Source organism: Mixophyes fleayi, chromosome 3 (genome assembly GCF_038048845.1).
Source record: "Mixophyes fleayi isolate aMixFle1 chromosome 3, aMixFle1.hap1, whole genome shotgun sequence".
NCBI classification, from domain to species: Eukaryota; Metazoa; Chordata; class Amphibia; order Anura; family Limnodynastidae; genus Mixophyes; species Mixophyes fleayi.
Window position 1 is genome coordinate 300,877,774 of NC_134404.1, and position 20,477 is coordinate 300,898,250.

The window sequence follows — 20,477 nt, forward strand, 5'->3', positions numbered from 1 at the left end:
CATGTTACCCATCACTGCTACAGACACATCATTAAAAGCAACATTTGTAATATAATTTCACACTAGATAAACTTATAGTGCTTCACAGCGTGAATTTACCGGCTTTTCTTGTTCCAACAAAAATCCCTTTTGGGTGCAAAGTATTGCTTTGAAGGTTAAATAAATTCATCACACTGTGCCCATGTGTAATTTAAAGCAAGTTGGCCTTGGGAATCATTCTGACATTTTTAACATGCGCTCTTCACTCAAATTTTTATCAAGAAAATAACATATGAACTCCTGGGAGTTTTCTTTAACTGCATGATCATTATTAATTATAGGATTTCTTAATAGGTTATGCCATGTCAATTCCTTGTGGCGTGGTAATGTGACGTTTAAATTAACAGGCTACAGTTAACTTTGTGAAATGGATTTTCTATACACTGAATCAGGCTTATGACTAACAGTTTGTGCTTTTCCATAGGCTGTGAGGAAATCTAGAGAGGCTTTATGATAACCCCCAGGAAAACGCACAAAATCAACACAATTTGTTCAGACAGTAAATTTAAAAGACAAGCTCATGTTCAGAATTCCCTGTGAAATCCTGTATTGTCTGGTGGAGTATAACAGACAGATCCTTTTATACAAAATAATCTTAGAAATGAAAACAATCAGTGCAACCTCATGTTTTCATGAGCATTTTACAACACTGATATTTATGTATCTTTGTATGCAAGATTAGACAAGGACTTCAGTCCAGGGACAGTTGTGTGGTCCTAGGCTACTGTGAACATCCACTCTTTGGGGGGAATTCAATTGGCCGCGTTACTGTAAAAAGTAATGCGGCCTACTCACCATTACCGATATAACAGTAATAGTGCGGATAATTACCGTTAATACAGTCATTTCAACGCCGGCTTTTTGCTCCCGGCCCCCTGTACCGTATTAATGGTAAAAGACTTAGCGCAGCGGTATTCTCAGGGAAATTGAATTCCCCTCTTTAAGTCAGTTTCTCTTCACTATGAATGCCCACATTGTACCAACAATGAAGCTGGTGATAGATGAACCAGCAAGGGTAGAGCCAGGGCCTTGTATTCATTTGCATGGTTTTAACCTGCAGACTGCGTGCATTCTCAAGGGCGTAGTCAGCCGTCAAGATTCTATGCTCAGCTTGGAAGTGCCACATTGAAGTTTATTAAATAACATGGTGAAAAAAGGTAATACAGATCTGCAATTAATAGCAACCAATCAGCAGTTTAGTGCAGTCAGGTATGGCTGATATGAGTGCGATCTTCCAGTAAGTGAATTCAAAACATAAAGAAAGAGCTGCTTTCCTCATTCCCCCAGAGTGTGAATGACTGAGAATAAGTGAGGCAGCATATAGGCTGGCTGTGGATCAACCTCAGCAACAACTCACTTGCATATTTAAAGGATAATAAAACTTTGATTAACTGCAGGGTTGGCAAGTTTAATTCCTGTTCTTATAAGGATGTGGGATAATGCCTTATTTTATTTTATTTTTAGGAGCAATGGTATGATTATAATAATTATACTTGGGTACCTTTTGGGCTTCCTCTCCGGGAGATCCCACTGGGGAGGTCCAGAGATCATATGTGGAGGGCATAATTCACTATTTGCGTCATCACGTTCCTGCCATCTGAAGCACAATGAAATCAAGGCCCAGCCATCTTTTCTAGGCGAGACCCAGGAAGGTGGCCTACTCTTCCAATAGCCTGGGGGAACGCCACAAAATTCAGGAGTCTCTTAGACGTTCCGGGAAAGTAGGAATATAATCAGAAGTGATACTAGGCATTATAGTTATTTGGGTAAGTGCATATTATGTATACTTAATGCAACAGCAACATAATACTTAACATGAATGTGCATAGTTCTACATATTTATGGTCCATCGTCATTAGTTTCAACGCATTTCAAAAGTCTGGATACATCTATGCAATTATAACAATCACAATTGGCAGCTCTGTTAAAAAGTAGTGTTGTCTAAAGCTGGGTACACACTACAGAATTTTCCACCAACTTTTTATGCCGATCGATTTTACATGCGATCGATGGTCCGATCGCTCGTTCCATGGACTGCATACACACAAGCCTTGTTTAGGACGATAAAGGGAAGAGCGGACGTCCCTTTAGCGACTTTTTACCATGTTGTCGTGAGCAATGATTGCAAATTCGTATACACTGGAACAACAAAAGTGAGTAGCACCTGTAGTGTACCTGTTTGAAGGACTTTATGTATTTCATTCTACTGTCCCATGAACCAATGCAAACACATGATTATTGTTTTGTCAGAAGGAAGAATTAACGGAGAGAAGGCCAGTGTAGATACCACTGATGTAATAACACCTGTTATCAAACAAGAAAAAATAAATGTGCCAGAGGGACCACAACACAAACTGATCTCGAGTATTGTGCAAGGTGATCACATTTCTGGTGTTGGATTAAAACTTTTATTAACTTTATTACAGAAATAGAAGTGTAATGGTAAACATTTTTTATTTTCTTGTTTCATAGATACCATCGTTATATCCCATGAAAGTTCGGAGGAAGAAAAAATGTTGCAAAGCTCAACGAATATTTTAAAGAAATGAAAGGAAATATTGCCAACATCAAGAATTTTTTTTAAAACATTGATAATATTTTTGATGATATGTATATGCTGTTTGCAACTGTTGTGCCACAAACCAGTAGCACCCTTTAAGTGTAATACTATTTTTTTTTCACATGTCATATTGTACTATACAAATTTTATATTTTATTTTTTTTACCTGCAATAAAACTGTTGCATGAACACTGTGTGGTTTATTCAGGGTATTTTACAAATATTAGTTAATAAATAAAGGTTAATATGACTTTATAACTTTAATAGTTTATAAAGTTTATAAAGGTTAAATCTGAATAGATTGCCAACATACATGCAAAGGGTAATAACACACATGCTTTATACACGTGTAATGGTCTGCAGCCAGACAGGTGCAAAACACATCTATACAAAACACAAGCCTGTGATGTGCGGATACCGCACCACATGGGACTGGTACAGACCTCACAAATTTACATACACACGCCCCCCAGGTCGAGGAAGTATCGCAGGATTGTCGTGGATCGGTCGGAAGTTTATACACACTACACGAGGGAAACGAGATTGGAACGAAAATATTTAACGGTACGACCAACCAAATGAGGCGACAATCGTCCATTTGGGCAGACTTTCGACCATCGTGTCACTACACACACTGACCAGACTTTTGAACGAGCGGTCGTTTGTCGGCTGATTGAGCCGATTATTGGACGTAAACCGTGTAGTGTGTACCCAGCTTTAGTATTTCATTACAGACAGCTTCCACATCTTTAGATCAGTGTCCTAATGGGATCCCATACAGGACACAAATCTGAGAATGCAGTCATTTCAGTGACATGAACTGGCCCTGCCCTGACTGTGGAATGGTGTATGAATTCACCAATCCAAAAAAGTGCATTTCTGCTCAGCAAGCCTACAAGGTTGTCACTCAAACTCTGCCTGCTTAGCAACAGAAGAAGCACTTCCCTCCTAATATGGTGATCTGTTGCAGTGTGAGTGAGCGAAAGAGAGCAATATAAATATATTTAGTTACTTACAAATACTCCAGTCATTAAATGTACATCATTCAGCTCAGTAATACACAGACTTTAACATATATTAACTGGTAGCTTTCCTTTCTCTTTAAGCTGATGAGACCACCTGCTATGAATTGTACAAGCTGTTAATAAAGAACCTAAGTCCATGGAGCCAAGCAGTAGAAGTGTCTGATTCTGACTATTTGCCCCTGTCATATGTAATTTAGGGCCTGTATGTAAATACATTAATGGTCATCCTAAATTAGTCAAAAGTGACCCCTGTGCTTGTATATGTTTTGACAAAAAGTAATTAAATTCTGACATCTCCATGTGAATGTAAAGTAGTTATTGCACACTTAATTCTAATCATGTACCAAGCAATGTGATCACTACTAGAAATGCATAAAGTTTAGTTAACTTTGAGCTTAATATTTAATACATTTTATCACTCACAAATGTCAAAAACATCATGGTCGCTTGTGTGATTATTGGGCACCATTTCAGAAACTACATTACTTTGAATATATTCAGTAAGAGTCACCAGAGGTAACATTTGTACAATTCTACACATATGGAAATAAAGTAGTGATTTTAAAGTGTTATATTTGATTATTTTGCCCACAACTATTATTAGTACAGTACAAATTGCCTAAGAAACAGTGTAACATGTTAGACAACAGACTACTACAATCTAATCTATGTAGGAATAGAAATATAATCAGTTTCTTACTAACTCTCTCTATTTTTTATTCAAAGTGAGACTGTTACATGTGAAGTCAGGGATCGGCAGGTGGTATCTGAAGCTTATCTCTACTAATTCTATTTTTCCCTCGAAACTAACCAATAACCCCCCACATATATAACCTAAGCAGTACAGAAAAAGTATTGATTAAAAAAAAAAAAGAAGCTTTTTAAATAGCATTAATTCTTACCAACTCCAGCGTTTATTGATTCTGCATCTATTTCCTCAGCCTTTTTCTTTGCCACTTTAGCTAGTGCCAATTCACCCTTATCTAGTGCAAGGTAATGGATGTCCTTTGGAAATAAAGCAAAATAAAAGATTAATCTAAAATGAATCTTGGACACACAACAAAGAAGAATTTCAAAGAAAGAAAACCTTTTATTGCCCAGATCACAGAACATAGACAGGACTGATGAACCCACTGTTACGTTTTAATTTTCTCAATTTTCATTCTTCCTCGATGCAAATGTATCATCTTACGCATACCTTATCTCGAGCCAGGCAATCAAACACATTTCAGGAAGTAAAAAGCATAGATTTTACTTGCCAGCTTATGCTGCAGTTTCTGACCCACCTACGCCTTTGAAAAGTCAGCTGCTGGAATCCTTAATTTTTGACAAAGACACACTGACCAAAATATGCAGTTTCAGTGACTTTTACCTGTGTGCTTATGTTATTCAAACTGAGTCACTGGAGGGACTATTTGATACCACAATTCTACGTGAACAATAACTTTTATTAATTATTAGGTATATACAATGAATGGAATGGAGAGACCATTATTAATTTGCTTTCTTGAGATCTGATGCTGAGGAGTTATGTCTTCTGCAAAAAAACAACATATTTCACAACACAGTACAAAGTGAATGGTTTGTACACAAATTATAACCATACTTGCCAACTCTCCCGGAATGTCCGGGAGACTCCCGAAATTCGGGTCGGTCTCACGGACTCCAGGGAGAGCTGGCAAGTCTCCCGTATCCTGCAATTCAATGCGAATCATGTCATTTTGGTTCCGCCCCTGCTACAAAACGGCATATTTGACGCGGGGGACGGGGCCAAAATGATGCGTTTGGCCCCGCCCCACCCTCTTGACACGCCCCTCTCCCGGACAGACCTTGCCAGAAGTCGGCAAGTATGATTATAACACATATAGGACCCGATTCATCAAGGAACATAAACAGCGATTTTGCGCGTACAATCTGCAAAATCACTCTGCGCATGCCCAGAACCGGCTTATACGCCACAGAACGCAGCCACATTGAATTCATCCTCAAGCGCAAAGGACACATACTACAGCCTACGATTTCAAGGAGGGAACTGGGCGTGGAAGGGGCGTTTCTCCGTAGTCAATGTACAGTTAGGGCGTGTCAAGTTCCAGCGCACGCAGCAGCGTCTGATTCAAGCTCTGCGCATCTCTCAGATACTTGTTTTTCAGTCATATCTCTTGCTCCAGCTACAGGTCTAGTCTAAGTGCCAATTACTAGTGATGACGGCGGAGTATGCATGATATAACATGTGCAATCAGGAGCAACTGTAAAAAAATATTCTATGCACAGTAGACATTCATAACATACTAATAAATGTATTTCATGGGGGGAAAAAAAACCTAAAAATGCTTATATTATTAACAGGTGACATTAATTGAATAGTTTTGTTTTTTTCTTTTGCGTTCCTGTGTGACTTTATCTTCCACCTGGGTATTGGATGTATCCTGCAGTAGAGCAGAGAGCACCTAGATCTGTATTCATCACCACACATATCTTCACATCTGCTCCTTGTTAAATTCGGGTGTACGTTTACTCGATTTACATGCGTTTTAAAATAAATGCACACAGTGCCAGATTAAGGGCCACATGGGCCTGGGGCTGAAAATTATCAAGGGCCTATTGTGAGAAGTGTCGTTCCACCGGAGGTGTGGCCAGTGGTGTTAGGGTGTGGCCAGTGGTGTGTGGGCGTGGCCAGCACAATGTAGGCGTTAGTAAGTGTAAGATGCAACAAAATCTGCATACAGACACATTAATGCACATTTATGATGTACTTATGCAGTACTTAAAGATGATTTATGCAGATGAAACAAATGTACACTCAACTCTACATTAGCCCCACGGTTTGTCTGCACATAGCAGGCAGTGTAAGTGCCCAAGCATAGGACAGGATTTTTTTTGCCCTTAAATTGTTTGCTGCCTAGTGCAATACTACCGGGGCTCACTGAGGATCTTCATTTGGGATCATGTAAACAACCAGACAACATCAGCAGTGCAGAGTATGCCAGCAGTAGGATATACAACTAATAATATTTAAAGCAGAGGAGGAAATTCCGATTAATATACAAAGCAGTATAAGTAGTAATGTTTATGTCAATCAAAAACAAATAGTAGTAGTAGTAGAAGTACACGGTAAATAGCTTTAGTGCCGAGTAATATGCTATCAGTAGTAGTGCACAGTAAAATGCCAGCTGTGTTTTTAGTAATCAGTAAAATACTTACATGGGGTAGTAGTGTCCCAAAATATATGCCAGTAGTTCCCAATAATAAGCCAGTCATAACTGTAATGCACACTAATATGCCTGCTGTAGTAGTCTTACCCAGTAACATGCCTGCAATAACTGTAGTGTCCAGCAAAATGTCACACTGTGCCCCCTCCATCACACTGTGCCCCCTCCATCACACTGTGCCCCCTCCATCACACTGTGCCCCCTCCATCACACTGTGTCAACTCCATCACACTGTGCCCCCTTTTCAGACTATCTGAGCTCCTACATAAAAACTGGGCTAGGTTGTTGTTTTTTTTCTTTTTTAACATAATAAATAAATAAAACTACTCACAAATTCTATGGGGCATATTCAATTGTCGGTGGGATCGCCGAAAATCCCGCAGCGGAAAAACTAATACATGTAATACGGTAATTTGTAGCCGGATTTCAGCTCGCGGCTCAGGGAGCTGCGAGCTGAAATCCAGCAAGTAAATTACCGTATTACATGTATTAGTTTTTCCGCTGCGGGATTTTCGGCGATCCCAGCGACAATTGAATATGCCCCATAGAATTTGTGAGTAGCAATTGAATATGCCCCAATGCCTCAGGCTGCAGCTGCTCCTTCTTCTCTTGCAGGGTGATGACAGACTGTGTAACCTGAAGAACAGACCGCGCTGAAGAACGGACCCCCGAAGCCTACATCGCAATTTACTACTCCCCTGCCAGGGCTGGCTATTCCCACCACGTGAATACAGCCAGCCAACCAGGCCAGGGCACATATTTTATGCCACTGCCGGAGAATGATTTTCTCCTTTCCGATGTCTGGTCCGCAAAAAAAAAAAATGACAACGAAGATCTGGCCTGCTGTTGGCCTATTTAACTGAGGAGGCTTGGTGGGCCCATTGTCAATCAGGCCCTGAATGCACATTGCGCTCAGTATGAATGCCTTAATGAATCAGGCCCAGAGATCTTCCCACTAGCCAAGAGACAATTTCCTTACTCCATCGACATAAAATTAAAAGGGTAATTTCATATTTAAATATAACAATGTAACGTGTTTTTGTTTTATTAATATGATCTCAGAAATACCTTTTTCAAAATGCAATGCTGATGCGGTAGGGCAGTCTGTCATTACATTACAAATCTACGTGCAGTGACGGCGGCAATAAACTACACCTACAATCACCCATTGCAACTTTAACATTTGGGCTTTAAATACAAATTTAATTTCACATAAAGGGAAGCACCAACAGTGTTGTGGGCAATGAGCACGCAAGTTGCTTGTAGATATACAAATGAATGTGAATCTGAATGGCAGTAAGTTAGCAGTGCCAGTTACAGTAGGGAGTGGAATACTACAGTGTTGTCATAAGAAAATACTGTTACAGTATGAATATACTGGCAGTGGTGGCTACATTACTATTACACTGGGTATTTGTGACTATTCTATACCTGTTAATTATAGTTGTATTACATACTGGTCGGCAGTGGCTTGATGAGCTGTGGTTGTATTATATATTGGTCAATAGTAGCTGTACTATAGAACTGGACAAAGGTAAATTATGTGAGATATTGGTCATTGCTGCCTGTATTATAATACTGGGTAATGATGGTTGTATTTATACTTCACAGTGGTGGAATAATGAAATAGTAGTCAATGTGGGCAGTGTGTTAGTGGGTGGTAGCAGGAGTGGACTGCATGAGTGTGGGTGGTAGCAGGAGTGGACTGCATGAGTCTGGGTGGTAGCAGGAGTGGACTGCATGAGTATGGGTGGTAGCAGGAGTGGACTGCATGAGTGTGGGTGGTAGCAGGAGTGGACTGCATGAGTGTGGGTGGTAGCAGGAGTGGACTGCATGAGTGTGGGTGGTAGCAGGAGTGGACTGCATGAGTGTGGGTGGTAGCAGGAGTGGACTGCATGAGTGTGGGTGGTAGCAAGAGTGGACTGCATGAGTGTGGGTGGTAGCAGGAGTGGACTGCATGAGTGTGGGTGGTAGCAGGAGTGGACTGCATGAGTGTGGGTGGTAGCAAGAGTGGACTGCATGAGTGTGGGTGGTAGCAGGAGTGGACTGCATGAGTGTGGGTGGTAGCAGGAGTGGACTGCATGAGTGTGGGTGGTAGCAGGAGTGGACTGCATGAGTGTGGGTGGTAGCAAGAGTGGACTGCATGAGTGTGGGTGGTAGCAGGAGTGGACTGCATGAGTGTGGGTGGTAGCAGGAGTGGACTGCATGAGTGTGGGTGGTAGCAGGAGTGGACTGCATGAGTGTGGGTGGTAGCAGGAGTGGACTGCATGAGTGTGGGTGGTAGCAGGAGTGGACTGCATGAGTGTGGGTGGTAGCAGGAGTGGACTGCATGAGTGTGGGTGGTAGCAGGAGTGGACTGCATGAGTGTGGGTGGTAGCAGGAGTGGACTGCATGAGTGTGGGTGTTAGCAGGAGTGGACTGCATGAGTGTGGGTGGTAGCAGGAGTGGACTGCATCAGTGTGGGTGTTAGCAGGAGTGGACTGCATGAGTGTGGGTGGTAGCAGGAGTGGACTGCATGAGTGTGGGTGGTAGCAGGAGTGGACTGCATGAGTGTGGGTGGTAGCAGGAGTGGACTGCATCAGTGTGGGTGGTAGCAGGAGTGGACTGCATGAGTGTGGGTGGGTCAGGAGTCTTCAAGGTACACAGAAGACTCAGGGCTGCAGGATAAGGATGTACCGGCCTGCAATTAGATAACAAGAGACAAAGGATGATGTTCAGGGTGAAGATGGAATTTCACTGAGCAAAGGAGAGATTAAATTAAATGCTGCTTCATGGATAGATAGACTTGAAAATATCAATGTCTGGAGAACATTTTAAAATGTTTGTGTCTGAACAGTTAAACATAGTTAGACATAAGGACAGATTAATTTGCATCAAATGAGAGTGGGGGGCGGGGAATGGGGCAATCTCACACTATGTGCAGGTCCCCGTTGGCAGAAAGGAAGATAACGAATCCTTCCTGGTTGCTCTGATTGAGTTGTAAACACAATCAAAGTGGCCGGGCAGAATACTCTGCCTGTCTGTCTGCACACAGACTTGCTCATAGTTTCTGGCCACAGGGAGACCTCTTTTGACACATGTAAAAAAGGGAGTAGGAACTAAATCGCCCCACTTAAAATAAAATCTAGATCTGCCCCTGGATCCATTTGCTCATCCTAAGCATCTAATGACAGGATAGCTACAATTTTGCCACCCATATATGTAGGAAAATGGAAAAAAGCTTACTTAGGACATGAAAATTAAATTTGATACGATGCGCAGAAATCTGTGACCACATGGTGCACACCCCACACAGTATAGTTTGCTACACAATGTTGCTCTTGCAAAAAAAAATATGAGACGGGCAATGAGTTTACAATCAAACACCGTTAAAGCTTGCGAAATCCAACCTTCAGCTACACTGAAACAAAGACGAGCAGTTAGGAAACTGATGAACGCTCCCGGGAACCACAACATCCTCTATGGATGGGGTGTCCCTTCTCAATTTATGTATCTAAAAATGACAGATCAGCCACCATTAGAAATCCAAAAAGAAATCGCACATTTTTTCAACAAGCTGGACATCCCCGCAATTAAGATACCATAGGGCTGTAATTTGATTGAAGATGACCCGATGGACAAGCTGCCAGATGCTACTGAATGGAGGGAATAATACAGATGCCCAAAACATGAAAGACAATCTGTTTTCCTACTTGCGCTTCCTTTATACGTCACAAAGTATGTATTTTTACCACTAGTTTTAAGTTACCTTTAAAATACCATTGTTTAAATCACCACTACATTCCACATATCCTTATACTGTAACCTGACAGGCTGAATCAAAGTTAAATTGCCAAACACAAAGTTAGAAGCACTCAACGCCAACATTTGCCCCCCCTGGTCTTGAAAACAAACAGGCCCTCCGCTCCCATTAGGTCTACATACATAACTATCGCAGAAAGTTTGAGACTCAGCCTTGTAAATATTGCTAATTTCATCCATACCTAGGTCATGCATTCCAATTACAGTCAGTCCACAATTCAAACCAGGGCTCTACAAAGACTTAGGGCCAAATAACACTAGTTGGTTTGACATTCTATGGAGGGGGCAAATGATGGAGAGGAAATACCTCCCAGTTTATAATGCCTCTTCAGCCTCAGACAAATTAGTTTATTATAAGCTAACTCATTTTATGAAAGACAAGAAACCCAGACGTCATCAATCTGATACCCGCCATGTCTTTATGACACAACCACAGCTCATGTCATCTCCTGATCACATTTCCCTCTTATCAGGGAAGACATGGGCGTATATTTACTAAACTGCGGGTTTGAAAAAGTGGAGATGTTGCCTATAGTAAATCAATCAGATTCTAGCTGTCATTTTGTAGAATGTACGAAATAAATTAACTACAATCTTAATCGTATAAACTATAATCTGATTGGTTGCTATAGGCAACGTCTGCACTTAACTGACACCTGTTTGAGATTTTGCACATTACATCCAAAACCACTTCCAGATACAGGAAATCAGTCATCCCCCATATCCATAATCCTCACACATAGGAGGCCAACTAACATTTCTTCTATGAGCGAATGGTCTATTACGACGGTTCCCAAAGTGTGCGCCGCGGCTCCCAGGGGTGCCGCGGCGCTGTCACTGGGGTGCCGCAGGCCAGCCATAGGAAAAAAACAAAGAGCACATAAACTTACCAATCCGCGCGACGCCGGGACCCAGCAGCCTCCTCTCTCCCGCAGCTGTCACTGACGTTGATATTCAGTGACAGCTGCGGGAGAGAGGAGTCTGCTGGGTCCCGGCGCCGCGCGGATTGGTAAGTTTATGTGCTCTTTGTTTTTTTCCTATGGCTGGCTCGCGGCAGAGAAGTGAGAGGGAGCGTGACAGCGGGGCAGATGAGTGTGACAGCGGGGCAGATGAGTGTGACAGCGGGGCAGATGAGTGTGACAGCGGGGCAGATGAGTGTGACAGATTGGCAGACAGAGGGGCAGATGAGTGTGACAGAGGGGCAGATGAGTGTGACAGAGGGGCAGATGAGTGACACATGGGCAGATGAGTGTGACAGAGGGCAGATGAGTGTGACAGAGGGGCAGATGAGTGTGACAGAGGGGCAGACAGAGGGGCCGATGAGTGTGACAGAGGGGCAGATGAGTGTGACAGAGGAGCAGATGAGTGTGACAGAGGGGCAGAGAAGTGTGACAGAGGGGCAGACAGCGGGGCAGAGAAGTGTGACAGAGGGGCAGACAGCGGGGCGGACAGAGGGGCAGAGGAGGGAGACAGCGGGGCAGACAGCGGGGCAGAGGAGTGTGACAGAGGGGCAGACAGCGGGGCAGAGGAGTGTGACAGAGGGACAGACAGCAGGGCAGAGGAGTATGACAGAGGGGCAGGCAGAGGAGGGTGACAGCGGGGCAGAGGAGGATGACATTGTGAGAGGGGCAGTGGAGGGGGACACAACGTGAGAGGGGCAGTGGAGGGGGACACAACGTGAGAGGGGCAGTGGAGGGGGACACAGCGTGAGAGGGGCAGTGGAGGGGAACACAGCGTGAGAGGGGCAGAGGAGGGCGACAGCGTGACAGAAGGCAGAGGGGGGACGACAGTGGAGGGGGACACAGCGTGAGAGGGGCAGTGGAGGGGAACACAGCGTGAGAGGGGCAGAGGAGGGCGACAGCGTGACAGAAGACAGAGGGGGGACGACAGTGGAGGGGAACACAGCGTGAGAGGGGCAGTGGAGGGGGACACAGCGTGAGAGGGTCAGTGGAGGGGAACACAGCGTGAGAGGGGCAGAGGAGGGCGACAGCGTGACAGAAGGCAGAGGGGGGACGACAGCCTGACAGAGGGCAGAGGAGGGGACAGCGTGACAGTGCAGTGGAGGGGGGACATCGTGAGAGAGGGCAGAGGAGGGGGACATCGTGAGAGAGGGCAGAGGAGGGGGGACAGGGTGACAGAGAGCAGAGGAGGGGGGACAGCGTGACAGAGGGGGCAGTGTGAGAGGGGGCAGTGTGTCTGGATGCAGAGGGGGCATTGTGTCTGGATGCAGAGGGGATAGAGTGCCTGAGCGCAGAGTGTCTGGATGCAGAGGGGGCATTTTTGCATACAACTAAATAAGTATAAATATTGTCCTGACCTAAATATTTTTTTGACCCAACTACTTCTAAAACAGGACTGCTCAATAATTATTTTGGAGGGGTGCCTTGAAAAAATTTGGAGACTCTTAAGGGTGCCGCGAACTGCAAAAGTTTGGGAACCACTGGTCTATTACCATACTGGAGATAATGGAAAACATTATCCATAAACTACATATAGGGAACAGGCCATTGATAATACCACAAAGTACTTTGTCTCATTTACACAGAATTATTTTCAGTTGTGCAAAGATAATTCAGCGAAATCTAACGAGTATTAATGAGAATGTGTTGGCAGGGGCATGATCACTGTGCTCCAGAGAAACTTTATGTGGCATCATCAACTATATGAAGTCTATAGGCAGGATCCTTATTGGCTCTCAATACTAAAAGTAGCGTGCCACAGGATTTGCCCACAAACATAGATAATTTAAATAATCATATTGTATTATTGAAGACCACAAGGGAGGGCAACAGTTTTATAACTGTTAACGTGTCAGTACAGAGACCTTGACTGCCAATTAGGCAGTTTTAGACCTAACTGGCCTCAAATACTGGCATCTATGGGCCAAAAATGCCACCAATAACAATCAACATCTGTCAAAGGTCCATCAATCAGGATAGACAATAAATTTGGTCAGACTGCACTAATGATGTTGGCTAGATTACCAAATTTCATATTAAGTCACATGTGCATGTGTAACTCTGTGTATTTCTAGCTTTATTTTGTTTTGTTTTATTATTTGTTATCAAAAATGTGTGTTACAAACAATATATTACCATTAAGCTTGCATTCACAATGTACTATAAATATTAGAACCTTCGCATTCCAGATTCATGTTACAACAAATGCAGAATTTTCTTTTGGATACTATGGATTTCTCATAAACATTTAGTATATTTTCTGATATTGATCCAGGATGACATCTTATTCATTTTATAATTCTTTGTGATAATTTTACAATCCACACAGTAAAAAATACATCTGATCAAGGACATTCTGACAAGTAATTCTGTTTATTTTGTTTCTTACATTTACATGCTTAAGTGCCTCTGTTCTCTTATCTATGTAGGTAAGGCTATTCAAAAAATGATTCAAAAGCATTGCTGCAACATGTATAGCATTAGAAAGAGCAGCAAACAATGACAAGATCAATTTGGACAAACCTGCAGAGCAATTCACTTAGTGAAAACAAAACATTAGGAATTAAAGCCTATGGTTATTGGAACGGTTTCAATTCTCTTACGTGTAAGTTGCCACAACAAAATGCTGTTGCCTTGTGAAGTCTTGTTGTTATACACCTTGAACTTTAGGGGTGTAAATGACAAATTGTACATGTTTTTTTTTTTGTGCAACAAAGATAATTTATCTTATTTTGATTTTGTCTGTAAAGCTTAACTTTTACTTTATCTAATGTTGTTAGGAATTGTTTTAATGGCATTAAGAAATTACTTTTTTATTATTGTTTATATACTGATATGGTATTTTTTAGCTGTATACACATAATCTAAAACAGTGATGGGCAACTTGATACACTTCACGGGCCACATTGAACAGCTCTCAAAAGTTCAAAATGGCCGCCCATTACCTTTAACCTCAGGAATGAGTTAAAACAATACATTTAATCAAAGAGACACCTATCTGTAATAACATATCAGCAGACATTTGTTACAAACTCTAAGAAACATCTGTTGCCCATCACTAATCTATAAACTTCACCAAAGCGCTGCTAAATAGTTTAATAAAAAGGAAAACGCGAGGGGAGCCCTATACCTAATATTTGACAGCACAGCCTTTGGTCAAAATATCTGCAATCAACCGCTCTATATAGCCATGGATGAGCTTGCTGCACCTCTCTACTGGCGGTTTGGTCCACTCTTCTTACACAAACTGCTCCAGTACTCCTGAATTTGAAAGGTGTCTTCTCCAAACTACTGTCTTCAGATCTCCACAGGTCTTCTATGGGATTTAGATCTTGTCTCATTACAAGGTGCTGGCAGAACAGTCCAGTGATTTGTCTTGAATCATTCCCAGATGCTGTTTGAAGTGTGTTTGGTGTCATTGTCCTGCTGGAAAATCCATGACTTTCAACTTACCCCAAGCTTTCTGTCACTGGGTTCAACATTGCACTCCAAAATGGCCTGGTAGACTCCATACTTCATGATGCCATGTACACAATCAAGGCAACCAGGGCCACATACAGCACAGTACTCCAAAACATCACTGTCTGACTGGAGGGAAGGTGTTCTTTCTTTGAAAGCTTATTTTTTCCGTCTGTAAACACAGGGATGTTGTGTTCTGCCACAAAGCTCTAATTTGATCTCATCTGTCCACAGGACATTCTACCAGAAGGAGTTTGGTTTGCACAGGTATAACCACCTTTCACTGAGTTGGTAACGGAGAGTGTAAGTTGAAACTCATACTTGTGTCTGAAGGTTAGCGTGAATCTTTTTGGCAGTTGATCAAGGTGTTTTCTCTACCTATCAAATAATCCTGTGTTGTAATCCACAATCAAGTTTTTTCTTGCAGCCACGTACAGGGAGGTTGGCTACAGTGGCATGGGGATTAAAGTTTCTAATAACATTACGGGTGGTGGAAATGGGGACATCAAGGACTCTGTAGATTGATTTGTAGCCTTGAGATTGGCCATGCTTGGCTGCAAACTTCTGTTTCACGTCATCAGAAAATTCTCTGACTACTTTCTTTTCTCCATGCTCATTGTTTGTTTAATAAATTACTTTTATAATGTAGGCACCTGTTACTCACCGGAGGTGAGTTCCCTTCCAAAGTGGAGGAAAATCAGCTGAATATTTCTAACAACTTCTAAAAAGTGCCAATAATGTTGTCTGGACAACTTAAGGATATCTTTGTGGAATAAGCTACAACTTTTCTCTAATTTTTTGTGTTTTATTCCATTGAAAAGGATAGAAATACCTTTTTTAATGTCAACAATTCTATGTAATAAATGGTGTGTTATGAGAAAAATCTGCAAGGGAGTCAAAGTACTGTCTGTATTTGTTTTTAAAGGTTCTCTCTGCATTCCTGGTTGCCACAGATTCCATTGATTAGAATATTAATGTGTGCATTTCAACACGTGCAGCTGAAATGAATTGAATGAATAAAAAAAATATAGCCCAAGCTCTGAATGACTGGATCTCATTCAATTTGGTCACATATGTGTGTGGCCCAATTGGGCTGTGTGTGATCCTGTTGCTCTTTCCTTAGGCTGAGTGGCAAGATTGCTGCATGTTGTCAACTTTAGAGTGAGGATTTACCGACAGTGGCCTTTCACACTATTCTCTGGCACTAGGACACTTCCGATCTGACGCCACCCTCTGGGGCTCATGTAAAGAAGCACGAGCCAGATCTACCGCCACTAGGCTGACACCACAGAATGAATTCAAAATCAGACACTAGGTCAACATATCCTTATTCTAACATTAATCATCAAAGAGGACACAAACCTCTATTCTAAATCTCTGCAATCAGAGGCATCAATACACTCAAAGTCTACTGGAGGTCTACATGGACAAATCAATAACATAACACAGTCAAACCATTACAGATAACCAAATGGTAGACCTACAGTGCATATGAAACAAGTCCTGGAATAACCTACAAAGCCAATTGACCTTGTGATAAAGGCAATAACTGCAGCAGCATTATCTATAGTAAAAACATGATACAATTTCCTGTAGCACACAAATAATAATCTGTAATAGTAGGGGAAGCACAAAACAAACAAATCAGACTTTTGGAAAATAGCCAAAAACATGGGCAAAATGATAGGCAAAATAAAGTTTCACTTAAAATACAATCAATGTAGAAAATATATTCAGTGAATTTGACTGTATGTAATGATTAAATGAAAGAATAAAAACACTTTGGTAATTAACGCTATGATTATGAAAGGACACATCAAATTAGTTCACAGTGTGTTTCTTTTTATGTAATTAGGGAGTAATTTTCAAACCCAGTAAAGCAAAGGCTGTCTGGCCCAATGTAACTAATAATTTAAACAGTGAGATCAAACCAGCAGGTCAAGTGACTTTATAGGATAAACATTATTAGCATTTACGGTTAAAACTCCATGAAAGAGTCCATAATGTGTTCATTATGCTAAAGAGGAAAGCAAACACATCCATGAAAAGGTTTTGTAAAGGTTTCTACCTATTGTTATGTAGAAGTCCATGCAATGGGCTGCAGAGCAGTAACGTGCTGGGCGAGAAGGAAAAGCAATATTGGCTTTGTCCACCAGACCTTGCTGGGACATTGTGGAGTAGGATCTTTTGAAACAAGAGCCGCATGTGGTGCTTTCTGAAGGCCATTAAAGACTTCATTAATTTGACTTTTGTAGCTAATTTAATGGGAGGGACAAAGAGTGGATGTAATGTAAAACTCCTTAAAGTCCATGTTAGACTATTGTTCTTTTAAAACGTATGAGAAGAAGCGTTCAGAATTTGTCACTTTAATGGTGACCAGGAAGACACACTGAGCCCATTGAAAATTTCAGGGCTAAAGACAAACACTCTTATGTAAGAGATGAACTTAGAGTGCATCGGATGCTGGGATCATATACACTCGCCACTTATGTATTTACCTTTTTGTTTGTCACCTCCACTTATATCTTTGCTGGTTTTACTTCACGGACTGGCGGGTGCGGATGACCCGTACGGGAAGCTCCCTACGATCTAGGGGCAGTGGTGTGGCCTTGAGGTTCCCACCAACCTGAACCCACATATTTGTGTTTTTGCACTTTTTTGAAGCACTTGGTGACTGAAAGCACGATCCCAGGATTTCAATTACAAAAAAATTAAATAAAATATTAGTTGTGGAGACAGCATTCGGGAGAGCTGAACCAATATTTATGAAGATGCAGCCAATCAATTTTATAGAAACTAGTGGTACTGATGTTTAACATGGCTGCCTCCATTGCGGAGGCTATAGGTGCAATTTAAGATTATCATGGTGCAACCACCAACTTTCACGATCACAGAGATAGTAATAACATCACTAATAATGATCATGATAACAATAATAATGACGATAATAAAATGTACAGCACTTATTTGGTAAAAAAAAAAAAAAAAAAAAAGTATTAGACGCTATGATAGAAACTTTCTAATGCATCCAGGATATTAACAGACAACAGAAGAAAATTTAAAGCAGCAATCCCAGATAGAAACTACAACTTAAATTCCTTTTAAGCAGGCTTCTGATACCTTTTAAACATTTCTCTTAACTGCCCTTCTGCAAACCATGTCCATGGAGGTTGCAAAAATATATGTATGCCAGTTACACAGACTCAGGCTCACAGCATGTCATGTGAAGGGAGGACTTTACTGTACACAGGAGGGGGAGAGCTCTAAGGGGCATTCCGATGTGTCTCTGCTCACTACACCATCATCATTTATTTATATAGCGCCAACATAATCCGTAGCGCTTTACAATTGGGGACAAACACAGTAAACTTATAAACAAACTGGGTAAAACAGACAGTGAGATAATGTCACTGTGCTGGATTTAAAACCACCACAGTGATTTATGTTTAAAAACCCTGGTCATTTTTTCAGAAAATCATTTTTGGTTCAGTATTAAAGTCTAAAGATAGATAGATAGATAGATAGATAAATAGATAGATAGATAGAAAACAAGTCCATATATCTGTCTCTCAGTAAATATGGTGGGTGTTTTGAGAGACAATACAAAAATTAGACACAAAGTAATTTTAAGGTACGTGAGGAAAAAATTCTAAAAGGAAGTATCTTAATTATATTTGCACAACAGTTTTTCTTTACATGTTAACTTTTATGTGCAAAAAGGTTGTGCCTTGTTGTTCAATCAATACATATCATATATGCAACATACATAACAAATAAATTGTACTTTCTTTGTATTAATACTTTTCAAAATTTACTTAATACAAATCTAAAAACCAGCAAAAAATAAAATAAAAACAAAAACTTACCATAAACAGATCACGTGCACCAATGTCTACAGCAAGCAGAAAAGCCTTCTCAAATCTCTGGTGCCTACAAGTACATGGAAAAATAATTATGGACTTTTCTAGGTCCTGTTATTTGTTGCTTTGTGCTACTAGCTGTATATATTCTCTTCACAAATAAAACATGCTTATTAAAATACATTTTCTAGTAACTGTGCATAGTAACCAATCAGACATTTGCTTTCATTAACCTATCTTGCACTAGACCGATAGACCAAGTATTCTTAGGATACCAAGAGACATTCTGGGCCCTGGTAAAGCAACTTCTTGGGGCCCCTTCCAAAGTCACCAAAGTGGTGACTCCTCCCACTACACAAGCAGGCCAGGGCCCCCAGGTGCCCAAGTTCTTAGGGTATCAGGGGAAATTGCAGGGTTCCTAAAGGGGGTTGCCAAAAGTTTAATTTTGAAACAAAAAAAATAAAACTTGCCCCAGTGAGCCACAACCCACTACAACATTATAGGTGTAATGCCCCTGTGCCTCCATAAAAACTAGTATTGCCAAATTGTCCCCATAAGGCAACAGCTGTGCCATTTTTCAAACTACTACAGACTCATAACTATGCCCACATCTATTTTTTTTCCATTTGTGCCCAACACTGCCCACAAAAAGTCACAAAATAATAAATTGGGGCTTCCATGCATGGCACATGAAAACAAATAATTGATTTCTTGAAATAAAGATCAATGTTTCAATAACATGCTCTAAAAAGATCCCTGATGGGATCAAAATGTTTATAGTTTAGCAATAAATCAATTATTCACTTTCAAGTTCTATGAGTACTAGGCCCAATATAACATTAAGTGTTTCAATAAGGTCTTTAAAAATTATTTAAAAAAATAAAAAGCTCCCTACCCACAATGGCCTAAGAAACATACGAACATATACATTACACTATACTACCATCTTGACACATCATATTAAGCTATTACCATATCATATCATGACTTGCTAACACATTACCTATGTGATTCGAGCAGTAGAGTGAAGGGCAACTGGAAACCCCTACATAAGAGCATGACTGCGTATCTATACAATTATGACAATAAAGCACAGTACCTACACAGTAGGCGTGCACTATAACTTGCTTTGGTTTTTTTTAACCATATGTTATTTGAAAATGTTTAAAGTTTTAACAGCATACTGGTTAGGTTACAAATCAAACAGTTGATATAAACAATTATTAAGAACCTTGTTATTTTGTAAAACTGCAGAATTAGGAGACGAGAGAGAGAAATACAAGAAGGGGTCCAGGGTGGGAAGGTAGGGGAGGTAGACTTAGAAAGAAATGAAATGTGAGAGGAGAAGGGCAGGTATAAGGGCAAAGAAAGGAAAAGGAGGGGTTAGTAAGAGGCAAGGGGAAATAGGAGGGAATCCCGGCCTGGTATCCTGGGGGCTGTTAGATATTCAGTATGTGATTTGCAGCTAGATCCAAAACGTCAGATTCTACTTTAAACATTTCTCGATTGGTGTCACGGGCACTAGGAGTCTTTACCCAGGGATCACCAGGTGGTAGGCTTACCAG

At 41.2% G+C, this 20,477-nt stretch overlaps 1 protein-coding gene across 3 annotated transcripts in view; it reads right to left on the bottom strand.

Annotated features, from left to right (window-relative positions):
• The window catches only part of WDPCP (WD repeat containing planar cell polarity effector), a 249,369-nt gene that overhangs the window by 76,381 nt on the left and 152,511 nt on the right, over nt 1-20,477 (bottom strand). For all 3 annotated transcript variants that reach the window (XM_075203892.1, XM_075203891.1, XM_075203890.1), the window contains 2 exons: nt 18,919-18,982; nt 4,527-4,629 (listed from right to left, as the gene is read on the bottom strand). In XM_075203892.1, coding sequence (XP_075059993.1) covers nt 4,527-4,629; nt 18,919-18,982 — 167 coding nt within the window. The remainder of the gene's footprint in view (nt 1-4,526; nt 4,630-18,918; nt 18,983-20,477) is intronic.